Source organism: Furipterus horrens, unplaced genomic scaffold (genome assembly GCF_987537825.1).
Source record: "Furipterus horrens unplaced genomic scaffold, mFurHor1.1.pri manual_scaffold_5, whole genome shotgun sequence".
Classification (NCBI taxonomy): Eukaryota; Metazoa; Chordata; class Mammalia; order Chiroptera; family Furipteridae; genus Furipterus; species Furipterus horrens.
In genome coordinates this window covers 95,529,256-95,548,136 of record NW_028327175.1, presented here as the reverse complement: position 1 = coordinate 95,548,136, position 18,881 = coordinate 95,529,256, and the positions used below count along the sequence as shown (strand labels likewise).

Genomic DNA, 18,881 nt, shown 5'->3' with positions numbered 1-18,881 from the left:
TTCTCACTAGAAGTTGAGTGACTTGGAGGCATAAAATGCATGGGTCTTGTTCACAGCTGAATACCCAGCTCCAAGATTGGGCTGGCACATCTTAGAAGCTCAACAGGCAAGTGGGAGGGAGAAAATAGAAAGCCAGTCACCATACACTCCCTCGTCTTTAGCACTCATGCTAATGGTTCTTTTCACCCTTACTTTCCTAACTGACCACCGCTTCCAGGCAGATTTAGTAAAAAATTCCCCATGCCCACTGGGATTGTGCATTCCTCTCTCAAGGCAACAGACGACAGCACATCCATCTGCCCGAGTTTCTCTGAACGCCCAGAAAACAGCGCGGGGGCGGGGAGCGGTGCAGGGGAGATGAAGCTTAAATTTAATTTATAAATTTCAATTATTAACTCCTTTTGAGCAGGAACCATCTCTTTACTTTCTGAGTAAAATCTGAATAAAGCCCCTTAACCGCAGCCAGTTTCTTCGCCCCTAAAGCAAAAACAATGTGGCCATGTTCATAGCAGTGCTCGGCAGACCTGAGAGGTAGCGACGGGCTGACCACAGAAGTTACCTAGATACCTGTTTTTTCCTAACACAGGGTTGTTGTCCTGTAAAGCTCTTTGAACAGTGCCTAGCGGTAGGCCAGTGCCTGGGGTCAGCCATACTCAGTTGCGGTGTCTCAGTGGTGGCACCTCGAGGGACGGCGGCTGGGCGGTACGTGTGTGTGAGCGGGGGGGGGGGGGGGGGGGCCGGAGGGGCATGGAGTCACAGATTAGAGACCCCCATCCTTCTCCCCCTTTCCTTTCCAGGGCTTTCCAGAGCTCGGATGTCCCCTCCTACTACGGGCAGCAGGAGGAGTAAGTTTGGCTGAGGTGGGGTGCTCGGACCGCACCACGCCCGCCGGGGCCTGATGCGCGATCTTGGCCGGTCTCCCAGTCAGAGCCTCTGTCTGGAGCCCCACCTGGAAAATGGCTCCTCTAAATCTCTTCCAGGCTAAACCTCGTCCTCTTCCACCTCTCGGGAGAAAGGACTCGCCCTCCCACACCGACAGCGTCTAGTCCACCGGTTGTATGCAACCCAAGGTACTGTAAGACTCAGCGTCTAACCGGAGTCCCACCAAAGTAGAAGGATCGCTCCGCCTCCCTCCGCGACAGCCGGAGGTGGCCGTCACATCGCGAGATCTGGGAGGTGAGGCGGGACCGGAAGCGGGGCCTTTCTCGCGAGGCCCAGGGGAGCGGAGCCAGGAGCCCCGGAACGGTGTGGAGGTCGTTGGAGTCATTTGCTCGCCGCTGGTCCATCACTTGCTGGTCCGCGCCACGCCCGCCTCAGCCATGCTCTCCGCCCTCGCCCGGCCTGCCGGCGCCGCTTTCCGCCGCAGCTTCAGCACCTCGGCCCAGGTAGGCCCCACGAGGGGCTGACTGCAGGCGGAAGCCCCCGGCCAGGGCCACGTGCGTTCCTGGCTCGGAAGCTCCCGTGACCCGGGGGCCAGCCTGCCCCACAGGGCCGCCGAGTACCGGCCCGCAGCTGTGACACTCTAGGCCGGCCCTGATACCGGGTGGGAAGTGTGGGGGAGAGAGAGGGAGGTAGCCCAACTCCAGAACCGGTGCACTTCTCCGATCCCCGTAACTCATTCCCCTTGGTCCCCAGAGGGCCTGCTCTTGAACTGCACTCCTTCAAGATTGAGAAGCCGGGGCTGTGGGGCCAAAAGTAATTTATATTTTTATACAACTTTGAGTAAATAACCTTATTCTTTTTGCAGCACACAAAGAAAGTGTAATTACTAACTCCATAGTACAGACAGGCGTGTTATCGAGGGTAGAGAACTGGTCCATGGTTCCAGTCATTTAGCTAGAGGATTAAAATTCAGCTCTCCTGACCACTGTCAATGGCTTTTGGATCACCAAGCCTTCCCTCCAAGAACCTGAAGACTGCTTAATTTTAAGGGCCTTTTTAAAGAATCCTTACGCTGTGGTATACTAGGCCTGCCCCCCAGGTGTTATAACTATGTATTACTACTTGGCCTGGGACTACTAAAGCCTAAACTTTTTAGCTATTTCTTCTAGGACAGTGATTCTCAAACTCTGGTGTGTGGCAGAATCACCTGAAAGCTAAGAAAGAACAGAGACCCAGAATCATTGAAGGAGGGTAGGACCTGGGCCTCTGTATTTTTAACAAGTGCCCCAGGTGATTCTAACACAACCAGAATCAGAACCCAAGAGATGCCCACGTTGCCACACCCAAAAGGGAGTCTATTATTAAAGGCGATTTCAAATTTCTTAATATAGTTTGCCCTTCGGATAATTTTTCTATGCATTTGAAAAATAAGTATACAGTTATTGAGTATCTGTGCTTGCCAAGAACCGGGCTGGGTGTTGTGGGGGATACCAAGATGAGTGAGAAGTGACACTTGAGATCAATCAAAAATGAATAAAGTTAAGACAGGTGGAGGTGATGAAGATTGATGCTGAGGAGTGGCAGGAGGAACTGACCAAAGGTAAGATAGCAGAACTTACTGACAGATGATTTGGGGAGGGGTCCTGAGAGAAAGAGGAGCATGAAGGACACCAAGCCTTTGGGGGTTGTTGAGATGGCAAAGGACTCCTGGAAGAGGGTGGTTTGGGGCAGGCAGAGGATATTAGGAGCTCAGTTTTAGATATGTTGAGTTTAAAATGCCTATTACACATACAAGTAGAGATGTTGAGAAGGCAGTATATCAGAAAGATGAGCTTGAGCCAAATGTTACACTGGCATAGAGACTTTACATCCTGTATCCTTTAGAGTAAAAATGTGTTGAACAAAGCAACCTCAATATATTTATTGCTACAGATATGTACTAGTACATGAGGTCTGTTCAGAAGGTATCCAGCCATGTCATATGAAAAGTAGAGCATTTATTGAAGAAGATATAAGAAAATTGTATAAGACAAGGACACCTTAATCCCCTTCAAAGTAGACACCTTGGAACCTCACGCAGTTCTAGTCACCATCAGCTGCCCCATTGTATTTTCCTGAATCTCACTGATGGTCTGAAAGCTCTTCCCTTTCAAAGGTAATTTTAGTTTTGGGAAAAGCCAGAAGTTGCAGAGCACCAAATCTTGGCTGTAGGTGGGCTGAGTCACTTGGGTGATTTGATAGTTTCACCAAAAAACTGCATAAGACATGATGCGTGAGTGGGCATGCTGTCATGATGAAGCTGCCAATCACCAGTTGCCCATAGCTGTGGCCTTCTGAATCATCCAAATAGTTTCCACACCAATATTCAAGCTTAACGTAAAATTTGATGCAGATCCGTTGCTCTGCTTGCTCAGTCATTTTGAATGAGACGGCCATACAGTACACATGCTCACTCAATGGCGTCTACTGCTCCCATTGACTAGTACAGTGAAGTCGTCATTGTTCACACATGCACATTCCAATCCACTGTTCTTGGCTGCCAGGTTACACTGATGTCGTGCAAACTGTTCTCATTATAATTAACAATGGCTGGACTTTTCCTGGACAGACAACCTGTGTTATAATAAACAAATAGGAATTTAAAAACAAACTGTAGCAGACTTTAAAAAGCAAAAGTGTAAAGGAAGTGTTACTCTGTCCGTTTTCAGAACAGTTGCTAAGCAGTGTACTGTTGACAACCACTTCTCAACTTAGAAAAGACCACTGAGTTTGGAGACAGCTCTTTTCCAAAGAGATCATGAGCTAACATCTGCAATACCAACGATTCTCACCTCACTGTAAAGATTCCACCATTGAAGGGATGTGTTTTTATAAATGTTAAGTAAGTTGATTAAAGTTTGTAATATACAAACAGTAACATCACTTCAGCACACTGAAAGCAACAGAATGAGTGAGGAGGTCAGCTGCCTCCTCCATCCTGCTATGTTGTGACTAAGTACCCTACTGAGGGCATAAGGTCAGTCTGTTTCTTGGTAGAGTTTAATTCTTTATCAGATAAAAGTAGAAACACAACTTTAACATTATCTTTATCCTGCACCCCAGTAGAATTGTCTTGTGCTCCCCATGTTGGAACCATTGCCCTGGTCAGCCTTGGAAACCATGCTGAGTAATTTGGGCATGAGGAACTTCAGAAGCTTTTTGAGCAAGGAAATGATTAAAACTTTAAGTTTTAAAGTTTGGTTTGGAGGTGGTGCTGGTGATCTAAGTTAGATAATGGGAAGTATGTTTGAGATGCCAGGTCCTTCATGTCCTAACTGGGTGTCTCTAATAAGGGAAGAAGCAGAAGCTGGTTCCAAAGTTTTGAATTTGGGAGAGCAGGTGCCATTGGGGATGGGAGGGGTAAAGAGGATAAATTTATTTAGACATTTGGGTTTGTGGGACCAGTGGAATGCCTAACACATCTGGGAATGTGGAATTGGAATTTGTGAGTCGCTGGGATTAGAGAAAAAATTATGGAAGTGGTAATTGAAGATCTGGAAGTGGATATGATTACCAGATCTCAGGTTCTGGGTTGGTCTGGCTAGTTTCCTGCGAAACCAAGGGTTCACTTTTAAAGCATCAACTGTTAAAAAAAAGTTTAAATCTTAGTTGTAGTATATGCTTTTAGAGTTTTCACTTGTTAAACAGATAGCATTGTGTGGGGTGGTTTTGGGTTTGTTTGGTTTGATTTTTGTTTTTGGTAATGGAAGCATATTATCAGCATCAGTTTTTATAGAATACAATGTGCAGCAGTAGTGTAAGGATCCAGAGTAGAAAGCTGCTGTAGATGACCACACACAGTTCTCGCCCCTGCTGTCTTTTCCCAGTTTGTCTCCTAACTTCCTGATAGCCAGCCTCCTCCCTGCCAGCCAGGAATAGGCTGCCTTCTCATTTGTGAGTTTAGATTAGAAACATCATCACTGAGATTGGCTGGAATTTTGGTTAGGCCTTGAATGAGACGTAGAGAGGAAGAATGTCTTCTGTGTAATGGGAATGAGCTCTAGGGCAGGACTTAGATCTATTCTCTTTAAGACTTTTTAAGAGCCCAAATTCAAGATTTAAATCGCCTATGTTTGGCTTGTATCCTAGCTTCATCACTTGCTATCTTTGTGAGTCTGGATATATTATAGACTCACAGTTCTGCATCTGTAAAATGGGTCTGTTAATACTCCTTAATAGAGTTGTAAGAATTAAATGGGGAAAGACTAAGTTCAGTGCCTGGCACAGAGCAGACCCTAATAAATGGCGATCTGTTAACCATTTTGTTTCCAGTGTTCCCAGTAAATGAGGTAGCTGGAATGACTTGGGTTTTGAGCAGGGTATTTCTATATAATAAATGCTGCCCTTCGTAGGAAAGATCACCAAGAACTAGGCATTGAATTAGTTGTTAAAAATGTCTGGGGTGGGGGTGACCTTAAGTACCAGTTCATCATCCTTCACAGGCTCCTCTTGCTCCCAGCCCTTAAATGCTGGTATTCTGTCCTTACTGCTCTTCTCTCTGTTCCCTTTTGTGCCTTGTCCATGTCCATGGCTTCCATTAACCCTGGGACAGACACTATGACCTCCAGACCAAGCCCTTTGTCCAGGGACCTATCAGGCACATGTATGTGTCTGGGTGTTTCAAGCGGCCCCAACTCCACGTGCAAGCAATGCATTATCCTTTCTCCCAAACCCCTTACCCCTCCTCAGTTCCCCCTCTTGTGTAAAGGCAATGCTGTCTGCTCCGGGCAGAAAGTTGTCACCCCAGGTTCTTCCCTCTGCTCATAATTTGGATGAATGAAGAAAGGGAGGAGGTAGTTAAATCTATTGCTACTATTCCTCAGATCACTCATAACCCACTCATCCTTGCTGCCTTTATTCCACCCTTCAGTCATACTTAGGCTATTGCAGTAGCCTCCTTGCTTCTCATACATTGCTACTCCATCTCTCACTCTGCCTCATATCTTTTCTAAAACAGATCTGGTCGTGTTCTTCCCAGCTTTTGAGTCCCTTCTGTGGTTCCCAATTGACTGTGAGGACCAGATATTTTGTTCTTGACCCTATCTTCTTCCTTTCTTCATACATATCCAACAGTGTTCAAGTCATAAAAGAACTACTGGGACTGCTTCCCACAAGTGGGCCATACTCCGTGTCTTCTCCCCCCGCCCCCCGTATCCACCTGGTAAACTGCCCATCCTTCAAAACCCCCTCCATCGATTTATTCTTCCCTGTTTATGCTGCTGCTCTTCCTACTATCTGCCCTGTGGCACTTGTCGTACTAGGTGCTATTTATTAAGCTTCTCTGTCTTTCATTTTGCAGGTCTTACTGATGCTAGCAAGCCAGTCTGGCATGTGGCACATAGAAAATTGGTGCCTGTTGAATTGTAGTGAGCCTTAATGGATGAATATGAACCACTTTGGAAAACAGTCTAGTATTTCTCCAAAGAGTAAATATGGAGTTGCCATATGACCCATCAACTCCACTCTATGGTATATACCCAAGAGAATTAAAACATGTCTAAACAAAAACTTATACATACATATTCAAAGCAGTGCTGTTGATTATAGCCAAAAAGTGGAAACAGCCCAATTGTCCAGCAACTGATGAATGGCTAAACAAAATGTAATATAGCCATATGATGAATATTATTCAGCCATAAAAAGAAATGGGGTACTGATACTTGCTACAACGTGAATGAACCTTGAAAACATTATGATCAGGAAAAGAAGCCAACATAAAAGGCCACATGTTATAAAATGCCATTCATATGTGAAATATCCAGAATAGACAAAGGCAAATCCATAGAGACAAAAGTAGGTTAGTGGTTGCCAGGAGTTGTAGGGAAATGGGAAGTAAGCTAATGGGTATGGGGTTTCTTTATAAAGGGGTAATGGTTGGATAACTTTTGACTATGCTAAAAACCATTGGAGTGTACGTTTTAAATGAGTGAACTGTATAGGGAAATAACATCTCAATAAAGCTGTTTATTTATTTTTAATGAATGCAATTATATGATGACAAGCTATTAGATATACTTAGCTCTGAAGTGGTTGTTGAAAGTCAGGTATTATGACTTCAGTTCCAGTAAATGGATCAACAAAGTGGTACAGATGCCTCTAGTCTGCCCTTTCATATGTTAACGAGGCAATCTTGTTTCTTGGGACACCCCCTCCCCCCACTAAACTATCACTTTTTAAACTTCTCTGTTGACATGCTCAAGCCAACTGGTGCTTGTTCTTCTGCTCAGCTTGGTGGGGAGCAGTAGTAGTTCTCAAACTTGGGCAGGTGTCAGAATCACTTGGAGAACTTCGGAGCAATATGAAGTCCTAAGCCAGCTCCTATTTGAGGAAGCCTGGTCCTCTGTTGTTTTGTTTTGTTTTGTTTTTCCAGCTCAGCAGGTAATTCTGATACACCCAAAGTTTGAGAACTGATGTGGTGTAAGGAGTCTGAGGCTGCAGATCTGACTTACCTGTTAGAGGAGCATTTTAAACATACACAGCCCTCCTAATCCTGCCTTAGGCTCTAGCCAAGATTGTGCTGTAATCTTCCCTGATCCCTCTTCCCCCAGATAGTTGTTTACTGTCTCACCTCCTCACCCCTCCTGCACGCAGTACATAGTTCTTTTCCCTTAGCTTCTTGCACATCTCTATACTTGTCCCCTCCAGAGCCAGCAGGGCTCTTCATTCCTGCAGTTCCATGTGTGATGACTAGCCTGTCGGTAGGTGCTCAGTAGTTTTTCTCTGTGCCTCTTTTTAGAACAATGCTAAAGTAGCTGTGCTTGGGGCTTCCGGAGGAATTGGGCAGCCCCTTTCGCTTCTCCTGAAGAACAGCCCTTTGGTGAGCCGCCTGACCCTCTACGATATTGCTCACACACCCGGAGTAGCTGCAGATCTGAGCCACATTGAGACCAGAGCGACTGTGAAAGGTAATGGGCACAGTGGCCCTGGAGAATTTACATCTCGTCTCCCCAGGAGACCAAGATCCAAGTTTAGAGTAAGATCCTTAAATGAAACTAGATATTCAGAGACTTGGGGTTTCCATGTTCTGTTTAGAATTAACTTTTACAAATGATCACACCTTTTTGGACTTAGGTCTATAAAAATTTAAATAACTGTGTCTTTCAGAAAAATGAAGGTGATCTGATCTTCCCATTTGAAATTTTTTCTAACTTGAAAAGTAATATGAGGCCAGGGAATGGAGAACCTCCAACAGGGACGTGGGGCAGTAAGAAACACTGTCCCTAGTCATAGCAGGTCGCCTTCCCATGTCATGGGCCAACTCTTCACCCGGGGTTACCTTTGCCAGTTTCTCCAATGCACGGCCACATCAGGGAAATCTGCCTTCCTATTTGGGAAACAATATGTATGTTGTCCAAAAAGTACCTCATAATTGCATATAATTATATATACTGTTTATTTTACCTTAGCATCTTAGCAACATTTCTCATGTTACCAAGTCTTGGTGAAATCATTTTTAAAGCTATACTATAATTTATCACTTATTTAGTATTATTTCCATATTATTGACCATTGGGCTCTTTCCTGTTTTTCTCTACTGTAAATATAAATTTATAAGCTGTGATAGACAGTCTCATCTTTTTTTTAAGATTTTATTTACTTTTAGAGAGTGGGGGATGGAGGGAGACAGAGGGAGATACACATCAATGGGTTGCCTCCAACTGTGGACCTGGCCACAACCCAGGCATGTCCTCTGACCGGGAATCAACTGGTGACCTTTTGGTTTGTGGGACGATGCCCAACCCACTTGGCCATACCAGTCAGGTCTTGATTTATTTATTTTTAGCAGGGCGGGGGGTGGGGTGGGGAGTACATTGACCAGCTGCCTCTTGCATGTGCCATGACCAGGAATCAAACCAGCAACCTTTCGCTTTGCGGAACGATGCCCAGCCAAGCAAAGATGCTCATCTTTATGTCTTGTTTCTTAGAGGCTTAAGAGTAGAATTAGTAGGTATGACTACTTTAAAGCTTTTACTACAAAGTACCTGATTACTGTCCAGAAAGGTGTATACAGTGCAGAAGGCCGACTGTCAAGTCATATGTTTATGAGCCTTTTATGTTTATGTTTGCTCATTTGCTTTTGTGTTATAGATCTGATTTTCTTCAAGCTCCTGCAAATAAGGAAAAAGTTAATCAAAATCAGGGTAGATTTTGGTCATTAGAGCAAATTTCCCTGAAATCCTTGAAAATAGACCTTATTTTCCTCAGATGCTAGGAATAAACAAAATAGGTACTAATACTTAAGAGTTCTTGTTTATCAGCACAGGATCTTTTTTTTTTTTTTTTTTCATGGCCTTCAGTGTGCCTTCTGATCTGATCCTGAGATGGAACTCTTGCTAGGATGATCATGACGTAGAATAAGCAACTTCTAACTGGGAGCTGAGAAGGTGCTAGTTAGTAAAGATAAGCACCCAACTTGGTTTGGCTTTCTGTCAGACTGGAGGGTTAATCCATTCTGAATCTGGGGCCTGGGCAAATGGAGGCTGAAGGTGGCATTCCTGCCAGCCAGAAATTTCAGATCCACAGGGTGGTGGTCCTCAAGGAAAGGAATCGTGTCCCAGGTGGGCCTGCCAGCCTTTCCTGTGGTCAGCACTAGATGCAGGTGGGGCTGTCCTGGGTTCTGTTCCCACAGATGTGCTAGTCCCTCTAGGCTGCAAACAATAAGATTGCTCTTATGGGTGCTTTTTCTAGGCTACCTTGGACCTGAGCAGCTGCCAGACTGCCTCAAAGGTTGTGATTTGGTAGTTATTCCAGCTGGAGTCCCGAGAAAACCAGGTGTGTTTGAAAGCCTTTCCTGGCATCTCCCAGCAAGTCAGATGAGGAAGTGGTTTTCCATGAAAAATGGAGCTAGTCAGGTCTCCCTGCTGCAGAAAATTCCAAAAGCTCTCCATTGCCTGTGGCATAAAGAACAAGGCCTCTAGGTTCCCCTGCCTGGAATGCCCTTTCTTCCACCTGTCTCCACCTTGGGAATTCTTGATCCTTGATGATACTACTCAGATAGCACCTTACCCGATTCCCCTCCCCACGCCTCATGTCCCATCCCCTCAGATCTCTTTTGGGCTATTTTCCCTGCAAGATAGATTAACAGAAACCCTGTCTCGTGTTTGAATTTCATGTAACAGCTACCACAGCACTTGGCACACATGAAATTTCTCTCTGTGCCTTAAGAACATCTTGAATTATATTATTCTCAGGTATGACACGGGATGACCTTTTCAACACCAATGCCACAATTGTGGCCACCCTGGCTGCTGCCTGTGCCCAGCATTGCCCTGAGGCCATGATCTGCATCATTGCAAATCCGGTGGGTGCTGCTGTCAGATAGGCTGCTGGTACTGTGTGAAAGTTCACAGTTAGCAAAAGTTTGCTAATGTCATAGGGAGAATAATCAGACTAACATACTGAAATGGTAAGTTGGATGAACTACATTTATTTCCTAAGGATTCCTTCAGCATGGACATGAGTTTTAAACTGGTTTTTCCATCAACTAACTATGCCTTTGGGCAAATCACTTCCCTTACCTAAATCTTAGTTTCTCCACCTGGAAAATGAGTCTGTGTTTAAGGCTTTTTCCCGCCATGATTGTGATAGCTTATGAACTCCTTTTACTGCTTTCTACCCAGGGTTTGCAATTCCTAGTTCCCCAGCATTCCCTCATTTACAGATAAAGTACCCAAGTCCTGAGGAGCTGAACAGTTTGCCCAGGTTTACCACATGGCATGACAGAGCTGGGACTTGACCCTACACCATCTGAGCTTTTAGCCTAGCCCTGTGGTGTGTTTTGTTAGGAATGGCCATTCAGGTGTAAGTTCTTGCTGGAGCCTAAGATGCCCTGTGGAGCCAGCATTACTTTCTTTTTTTTTTTTTTTTCTTTAAAGATTTTATTTACTTACTTTTAGAGAGAGGGGAAGGGAGGGAGAGAAACAGCAATGCGTGAGGGAAGATCGGTGACCTCTTCCATGCCCTCAACCCGGGACCTAGCCCTCAACCCAGGCATGTGCCCTGACTGGGAATCCAGCCGACAACCTTTTGGCTCAGAGGTCGGCGCTCAATCCACTGAGCCACACCAGCCAGGGCCATCATCACATTTTTAAGTTGATAGTTCAGGGGTCTTACTATGCATGTTTGAACCGTGGGCTCAGAGGCCACCAAGAGAAGAGCGCCTGCTGCAGTGCAGGGTTTCTTTGTTTATGTGGAGGGGTAAAAAGCACTCTGGTTGAATAAGAAGTCCACCTGCTATGACCTGCTCCTATTGCTGCATAGGTGTGGTCAGAATACAGGCAAATTATGCCTGTCTCTTGGATTTATTAGGTTAACTCCACCATCCCTATCACATCTGAAGTTTTCAAGAAGCATGGAGTGTACAACCCCAATAAGATCTTCGGGGTGACAACCCTGGATGTTGTCAGAGCGAACACTTTTGTTGCAGAACTGAAGGTAAGAGCCACATCAGATATCCTTCATGCTCCCTTTTCTGAACTTCTCTGGCCCATTCTTGGCTCACATAGAAGACACCAGGGCACTAACAAGTCACTTAGAACTTGGGCATTTTAAATGTTTTCCATAGCTTACCCCCTTGGTGGGAAGTAGTTCTCACATATTCTTGGGGAATCTAAACAGCAGGCTCCTGCAGGCTTACACCAGCCAGTTTTAATCTTGACTTAGCCTATTCATCTCTTCTCCCCGATGCACAAAGATTCAGTTTTTCTCTTGGTTTCTCATTGACTGGACTGAGCTATGCTCTCCAAGTTCACTGTCTCTGAAAACTAGTATTAACAAGATTTACTTGCTAGTCGTTAGATAAATTACTAGACAAAGTCTAAGATAGCAGAATTGTCGTCCCTAGGCTGTACTTCTGACTTCCCTTCCTGGGTTACCTGTGGTAGCTTTCCTCAAAGAGCTCTGATCTTGCCAGTAGTCTGCTCTTAGACTGCAGAACTGAGCTGCAGGGTTCATCCTATGGTGGGTTCAGCACCAGCACTAGGTTTGTAGTCCTTGGGGCCTTTCACAACTCGCTCTCTAATCTTCTCTTTTTTTTTTCCTTTTTTTTTAAATAATTTATTTGTTTTATTTTTTTATTTTTAGAGAGAGGGAAAAGGAGAAAGAGAGGGAGAGAAACATCACTGTGTGGTTGCCTCTCACTTGCGTCCCCAATTGGGGACCTGACATGCAACCTCGTCATGTGCCCTGACTGGGAATCGAACCAGCGACACTTGGCTCGCAGGTTCTCTAATCTTCTGAGTTATGGATCCACCTGAACCACTTATTCTGGCCCCAAAAAGTTTCCTTCTTGAACTTCAGGTCTTTTTTTTTTTTTTTTTTCTGATGTTGCAGAAGAGGGTGCCTAGTCTAAAGTAGGGAACATTGTCATGCACCAGGCAGGTCCGCCTCTGAAGTGTTGATGACACCCCACTTTCTGGCACGTTCTGGGTGTGGGTGTCACCAGGATCCATAAGACATGACCCCAGGCTGTGGGAGCTCTTTAAAGTGTAGAGACACTTTAATTCAAGAGATAATTTAGTTGAATAATCAGTTCAGTTCAGTGTATATAGAGAGTGATTAACTTTGAGCTGAGAGTGCACAGGCCGGAGTGCCGGGATCCCAGCTTCCTGGAAGCAGTAGTGCTCATTCTCTTAGGGCTCCCATGGTGCTACCAGCTTTCAGAGCACACCGTTTCCCCTGGACTCCTACTTGTGCACAGTCCAGTAGCTACATGTGGCTATTAAGTTAGATAAGTAAAACTAGGAGATTATGTCCTCTACCACACTGACCAAATTTCAGATGCTTGATAGCCGCATATGACTTCTGTATTCTCGCAGAAAGTCCTATTAGATAGTGCTGGCTTAGCCCAGAAGCTTCCCTGTTTAAGGTGGAGGAAGGGAGATCTCGGCCCCTCCCAGAGAACCTAGTGCTTGACAAGCCTCAGTTAAGGGAACTGCCCTTTACCTCGGGCTGTCTGCCATTCTGAAAAATTCCTGAAGAGTCAAAATTGACCCTTAAGCTCCAAGTACCTGGTTCCTCCTTCACCCCTCTCAGCCATCTGGACCCCTTTTGCTGGTGTTACACATTCTTTATAACCCAGCCTTTGCTCCTTTTGCCCAGAATATGCTTCCCTTGGGGAAGTACTGTTCCTTCCCAGAGGAAGTTAGGTCTGGCCCAGAAAGCCTTCCCCCAGGCTGATGAAGTGTTCTGGTCCCCTGGCTACCATAGCAACCTTTTGTGGCCATTTCTTTGTATTTGTTTCATTAGAGAGTAAGTTTCTCAAAAGCAGGGGCTTTGTCTGTTCATGGCTGTGTTCCTGGTGACTAGCACAGTGCCTTGGCTTTGGTGACTAGCACAGTGCCTTGGCTTCTGAGCTCTCTGCTCCATTCAGTTGGTCCTGCTGTGCCTGCCCCCCTAGAGGCTGGCCTCCCTTTCCTGGGTAAGGCTGGTACCTAACTTAGGGCTGATCTCTTCAGCAGCTGCAGCATTTGGAGAAGGCGGCATCGTTTTAGGACTGCTCACCCCTGTCCCATAACACCCACCTGGTTTTCTTTTTTACTATCATAAGAAATACCTGGTTCACAGGTTCTTGGGGCATTGTGCCTCAGTTTAACAAACAAACCAGCCTCTCAGCAAGCCCACTAATGATCCAGGGTGTTCTGAGCTTTCACAGTTCTTTCTATCCAATCACTGTTTGAGTTGACAGATTTCTCATCCCTAGATTTCCTGGAATTGTTTTTGAATTTTACTCTTAAATGTGAGAAGGGGAATTTGACTTGTTCTCTCTGACAAGTGTGGGCACATGAGTCTGGGCTTATGCATGGGAATAGCATTAGCTGTGGGGAAGAGACTGTCATTCTTTGATTCTGAGAAGGTATCAGATTGATAGGGATACTTGAGGGGCTACTAGAAGGCAGTTTTCAACTCATTATAAAGGGAAAATCTCATAGTGACTTCACAAGATGACAAGTTACTCCTCACTACATGAGTTCAAACTGGTGTTAAAACTTGGCGTGGGGCCATGATAGAGCTAAGCAAGACTGGCATCAGTCTCTTTTGTGATTGTTTTGTTCTGAGTTCTGTGGGTTTTTCCAATATTGGTGCTTTGGATGGGTGTGACATGTTTTACACTCAAAAGAGTTTGTTAAAAATTAATCAAGCTTCACATTTTGTTGACCAGAATTTGGATCCAGCTCGAGTCAATGTTCCTGTCATTGGTGGCCATGCTGGGAAGACCATCATCCCCCTGATCTCTCAGGTGCGTGTGTGACCTTGCCAGGAAGCCTTAATACCATGACCACCTTAAGAGGTTCCGCTTTGAGGCACTCTGGGCAGACCGACAAAGATCAATCCATCTGTTGTATTTTGAAAGGATTCCTGTTATGGATGCAGCCCCATCCCAGTTATCTGCGGATTTCTTGACTAGTGCAGGGCTTGGTCAGGTTCCAGTGTTTTAGGGGTCCACAGCTATGTGGAGTGAGTGTAGTCAGAATGTGCTCAGACAAGGTAAGCACCGCTAAGAAGATATATCCAATCAACTTCATAATCCTTGAGCATAATGCACCAAGAAGGATATAAAATATCTGGTATTCTTGCCAAAAATGCATAGCCTTACAAAAAATCCTGAGGAAACACCTTACAGATCCAAATTGATGAGCATTCTGCAAAATGAGTGAGTACTCTTGACAAATGTCACAAAAAACAAGGGAAGACTGAGGAAATGTTAGAGAATAAACAGAATAGACAAAATGACTTAATCTGTTGCAGGTGAGGTCCTGAGTGGGAAGAATAGGACTCTGGAACAGAAAAGGGACAGTAGTGGGAAAATTGGTAAAATTTAAATAAGGTCTCTAGTTTAGTTAATAATGTACTGATACTCCTCTCCTGTTCTTCATGTAAAATGGGAGCATGAAGGTAAGCTAGGTCAGGGAAATCTTTGTACCGCTTTTACAACTTTAAGTCTAAAATTAGTCCAAAATATAAAAAGTTCTTAAAAAACGAGTAGGGACCTCCCAACAAAGTTGACTTATTCTTTAAAGAAAGGCTCTTGGTTTCCCACCCAGTGGTGATGCAAGAGACCCTCTAGGAGTCGGGTGAGGACAGTGCATGCGGGAGCTGGGAGTGGTGACTGGAGCCAGAACCTGCTCACGGATCCCTGTGTATCTGACTTGCAGTGCACTCCCAAGGTGGACTTTCCCCAGGACCAGCTGACAACCCTCACTGGGCGGATCCAGGAGGCCGGTACCGAAGTGGTGAAGGCTAAAGCTGGAGCAGGTAGATTTCTTCAGAGGCAGTTCATGGTGGGGTGCTGATGCCCGAGGCACTGTTTTTTGTTTTTGTTTTATTTATTTTTAGAGAGGGGGGAAGGGAGGGAGAAAGAAAGGGAGAGAAACATCCATGTGTGTTTGCCTCTCACACACACCTAACTGGGGACCTGGCCCATGACCTAAGCATGTTCCCTGACTGGGAATCAAACCAACAACAGCAACCCAGTGCTCAATGCACTGAATCACACCAGCTGGGGCCAGAGGCATTGTTAGAGTCCAGAGTTGAAGACTACAAGGGCCTGGGCAAGGAGCAAATGCTTTCTAAGTTTTCTGTTTGTTCACTTGATAGAAAACTCTGTAGCAGAGGGGAGCTCAGGTTGCTTGGTAGAGTGGACTAGTGTTTGAAGTTGGCAAAGCTAATTCATGCCATTCATGCACTTGTGAATTGAGGAACGCTGGCCTAAATTCCTGATAGCTAAAGCGAGAGATTTTACAGATGCTTTATTTAGGTGGTGGGGCAGGCTCACCTGGATTTCACGGACTCCATGCTAGCCTGCCTAACCTTTCTGTGTCCTCCTAGGCTCTGCCACCCTGTCCATGGCATATGCTGGAGCCCGGTTTGTCTTTGCTGTTGCGGATGCACTCAATGGAAAGGAAGGAGTTGTCGAATGTTCCTTTGTTAAATCCCAAGAAACGGACTGTCCCTATTTCTCCACACCATTGCTGCTGGGGGTATGTAACCTGGGGGCTGGTCTCTTGACTGTAGAAAGAGCATTCTCTCAAAGACTCAGGAGCTCTGCCCTGTCTGGCTGCTTCATAATTTAGAGGTCCTTTGTGCGTCACTGCATCTCACTGCCTGGTGTGTGCTTGGGTTTTGAGAGTGGAAGGGCATCACAGAATTAATAGCAGGGAGAAACCATGGGATTGACACCTCCTGGCAAAAGAATTTCATTGCCCATGAGTCTGACAGCTGGTCATCAGTGGCTGCCTGGGTGTGTTTCCTGATGAGACCCTCATTCTATCTCAAAGCAGTTCTGAAAGAAGAGACTTCCCCACACCAGTCACCCTGTAGCTTATACTTATTAATTCCTGTTCTGACCTCAGGGTCTGCCAAGCCTAATTCTCCCTCCAAGAAGCTCTGGAGATGGCGTTCAGCTGTTTATTCCCAGTTTAGACATTCTGGTCTCTTGCTCCTTGCCCCACTGATTTTCTTTCTGGGAATATGCTACTGACTGTCCCCTTGAAACTTGTGTCTGGGACAGTGCCCATCTCGTCATTGCTGGCTTCAGCCAGGCTCTTTTTTGGCTTGGTTGACTCTTAGTCTTCAGTGAACCAAAACCACTAGGTCTCATTCACACAAGCCATCAAGCCAGGTTTCCATTTCTTAGGTGTGAACAGCTGCTGAAATCAGGCAGATGTGTTCTGGCCTTCGTCTCATTTCCATAAAGAAGCAGTATAGTGACTTGCTGGACCACCTGGAAGCCCTTCCCACAGACACCCAGATGTTTAAAGATCAATAAGATGTGGCCCCAGGCCTCAGGGGCTCCATCCATGCAGTGGGAAGACTGACAGTAAACACGTTAATTCAGTAACCAGTTAGTGTAGGTATGTGCAAAATGTGGAGAGACCTATAGGAAAGGAGCACATGAGGCTGATTGTCCAAGTTGGGAAGGGCCTTTCAAGGAGATGGACAGTGACAGAGACACTGTTGTCTCCCTAATGACAGACATTTACCTATTTAAATAGATTGGATTCAAGTGAATATTAAAATGTATCTGCAGTCCTTTACCAGTGTGGGAAACAGACTAGAACCCAAAAGTATGTTCCATGTGATGGAGAATTTAACATTAAGTGCTACTAATTATTGGGTATTTGATGTGCCAAATCACCCACGTGTATTCACAGCCTCCCTGGAGATAGGTAGCACCCTTATTTTGTAGATAAGGAAGCCAACTGGGTGTGGAAACCATTATCCAGGGTACATGCATAGTGACAGCCCAGATCGTTAGGACTAACTGAACCCCGAGCTCTGGGTGTTTGCAGCCCCTCAGCAGCTGCCCAGAGTCACAGGGCAGGTAGTCTAGGCGGAGCTGATGAAGTTTCAAGTCAGGTTTTCCATGACAAACTCATTGATGGAAGTGAACTTTGTTGTAAAATTTTTCTGCCTCTCTTTCAGAAAAAGGGCATCGAGAAGAATCTAGGCATCGGCAAAGTCTCCCCTTTCGAAGAGAAGATGATAGCTGAGGCCATTCCTGAGCTGAAAGCCTCAATCAAGAAAGGAGAAGAGTTTGTAAAGAACATGAAATGAGAAAGCATTTAGTGAGCAATTGTTTCCTTAACTTATTAAGACATCATGTCCCTGTAAAGAAATTTCAGTTATCTTTGTATTTCAATTTGCTTTGATGAGGAGTACTTTATCAACTTCACCATCCCTTCCAAATCGTCCGTCAGTCTACCAGTGCATCAATAAAAGCAGGTTTTGATTTTCTTTTTCAAGGTATCTTCCATAAATATTTCACTTTCTTCCCCATTGGAGCTGACTTCAGAGTGTCTGGCATCTCTTTCATCACAGATCAGAACTAGATGTTATTTAAATATTAGACCAAAGCAAGATGGTTTCATCAGCAGTAACTGCTCCTGCCAGCCCTTCTCTTTGCACCATTGCATCCCTCAGTGTGTAAACTAAAGAAGGGTCAGCTCAGGCCTGATTCCTCGTAGTGTCCTGTCACCCTCACAGGGTCACAGCTCAGTGGCTGGTGCCAGGCGGTTGTTTTCTGTCCCTAGTTCTTTCTGTGTTATTTTCTGGCTAAGCAGACAGTACCATCTTCTACATTGGAGCTGCGTTGGCTGACCTCTGTCATACTCTGAATTTTGTCCTCTTCTGATGGAGCCTTAATATTCAAGAGACTGTGACATCCCATAGTCATTATAGTGAGGAAAGTTGGGATGGGGGCAGGAACCATCAAAATACCAGCTGCCATGGCAGACCTAAGGACACAGTGCTCTCTATCCTGAGGGAAATGTGGCTTTGTGTCTTGTCTTCCTCAGTGACCTGAACTATCTGGGCTTAGGACAGATGTGGGGCATTAAAAAGAGACCTGATTCCCTTTGGTGTTAGGTGCCATCTGCTCCCCAGAGCTGTGGCCTCTGAAGCGGAAACAACTCTATACCTGAGAGAACTTTGGCAACAGGTGACGTCCTTCCATTAAAGGGTGAAAGGGCAGGTGGGGGTGAAGCTATGCCCAGTGGAACTAAAACAAATGGATTTGATAGTCAAGTGTGACGACATTGTTTTGTTAAACAGTTATAAATGTTCATTGTTTAAAACCTAAAATGTAGCCAAAAAATAAAGCAGGAAATAATCACTGGTAATAAATAGTATTTATTCTCTTGATTTTGAATATTTCTTAAGTTGAGAGAATGCTTCATGTGCCATTTCACAGCCTGTTCTGGATATCTGTTACTGTGTAATGCACACCTAATCTAGTTGCTTTTAAGCCATTTTATTATGTCTCACGATTCTGCAGGTCAATAGGACTGGATGGTTCTGCTCCAGTTTCGAGGGCCTGGCACACTCAAGATGATGGTTCAGGTTCAGGCACATAGCTGGTGTTTAGGGGCTGGGCATTGTCTTCTTTTTTTTAATAGATTTTATTTGCAATCTTTTTTTTTTCTTCAAGATTTTATTTATTTTCAGAGAGAGGAAGAGAAACA

At 45.1% G+C, this 18,881-nt stretch overlaps 2 protein-coding genes across 4 annotated transcripts in view; one reads left to right on the top strand and one right to left on the bottom strand.

Annotated features, from left to right (window-relative positions):
- Window positions 1-1,153, bottom strand: part of STYXL1 (serine/threonine/tyrosine interacting like 1) — an 82,376-nt gene extending 81,223 nt beyond the window's left edge. For 2 of the 3 annotated variants that reach the window (XM_090276860.1, XM_090276861.1), the window contains exon 1: window positions 950-1,153. The gene's annotated coding sequence lies outside the window, so the exon portion shown is untranslated. The remainder of the gene's footprint in view (window positions 1-949) is intronic. The other variant, XM_090276862.1, reaches the window with a different exon arrangement.
- Window positions 1,154-1,194: 41 nt separating this feature from the next.
- Window positions 1,195-17,663, top strand: MDH2 (malate dehydrogenase 2). Its single transcript, XM_090276859.1, has 9 exons — window positions 1,195-1,385; window positions 7,658-7,826; window positions 9,610-9,693; window positions 10,113-10,222; window positions 11,230-11,355; window positions 14,081-14,158; window positions 15,075-15,174; window positions 15,748-15,899; window positions 17,344-17,663. The coding sequence occupies exons 1-9, from the start codon at window positions 1,320-1,322 to the stop codon at window positions 17,473-17,475; spliced, it is 1,017 nt and encodes a 338-aa protein (XP_090132985.1). The 5' UTR covers window positions 1,195-1,319; the 3' UTR covers window positions 17,476-17,663.
- Window positions 17,664-18,881: the final 1,218 nt, after the last annotated feature.

What these genes read in the sequence shown, in the direction of transcription:
- MDH2 (XM_090276859.1), top strand. Translation starts at nt 1,320, where the DNA reads ATGCTCTCCGCCCTCGCCCGGCCTGCCGGCGCCGCTTTCCGCCGCAGC. An exon ending in TCATCCCCCTGATCTCTCAG is followed by an intron (nt 14,159 to 15,074) that starts GTGCGTGTGTGA and finishes TCTGACTTGCAG; the next exon opens with TGCACTCCCAAGGTGGACTT. An exon ending in CCACACCATTGCTGCTGGGG is followed by an intron (nt 15,900 to 17,343) that starts GTATGTAACCTG and finishes CCTCTCTTTCAG; the next exon opens with AAAAAGGGCATCGAGAAGAA.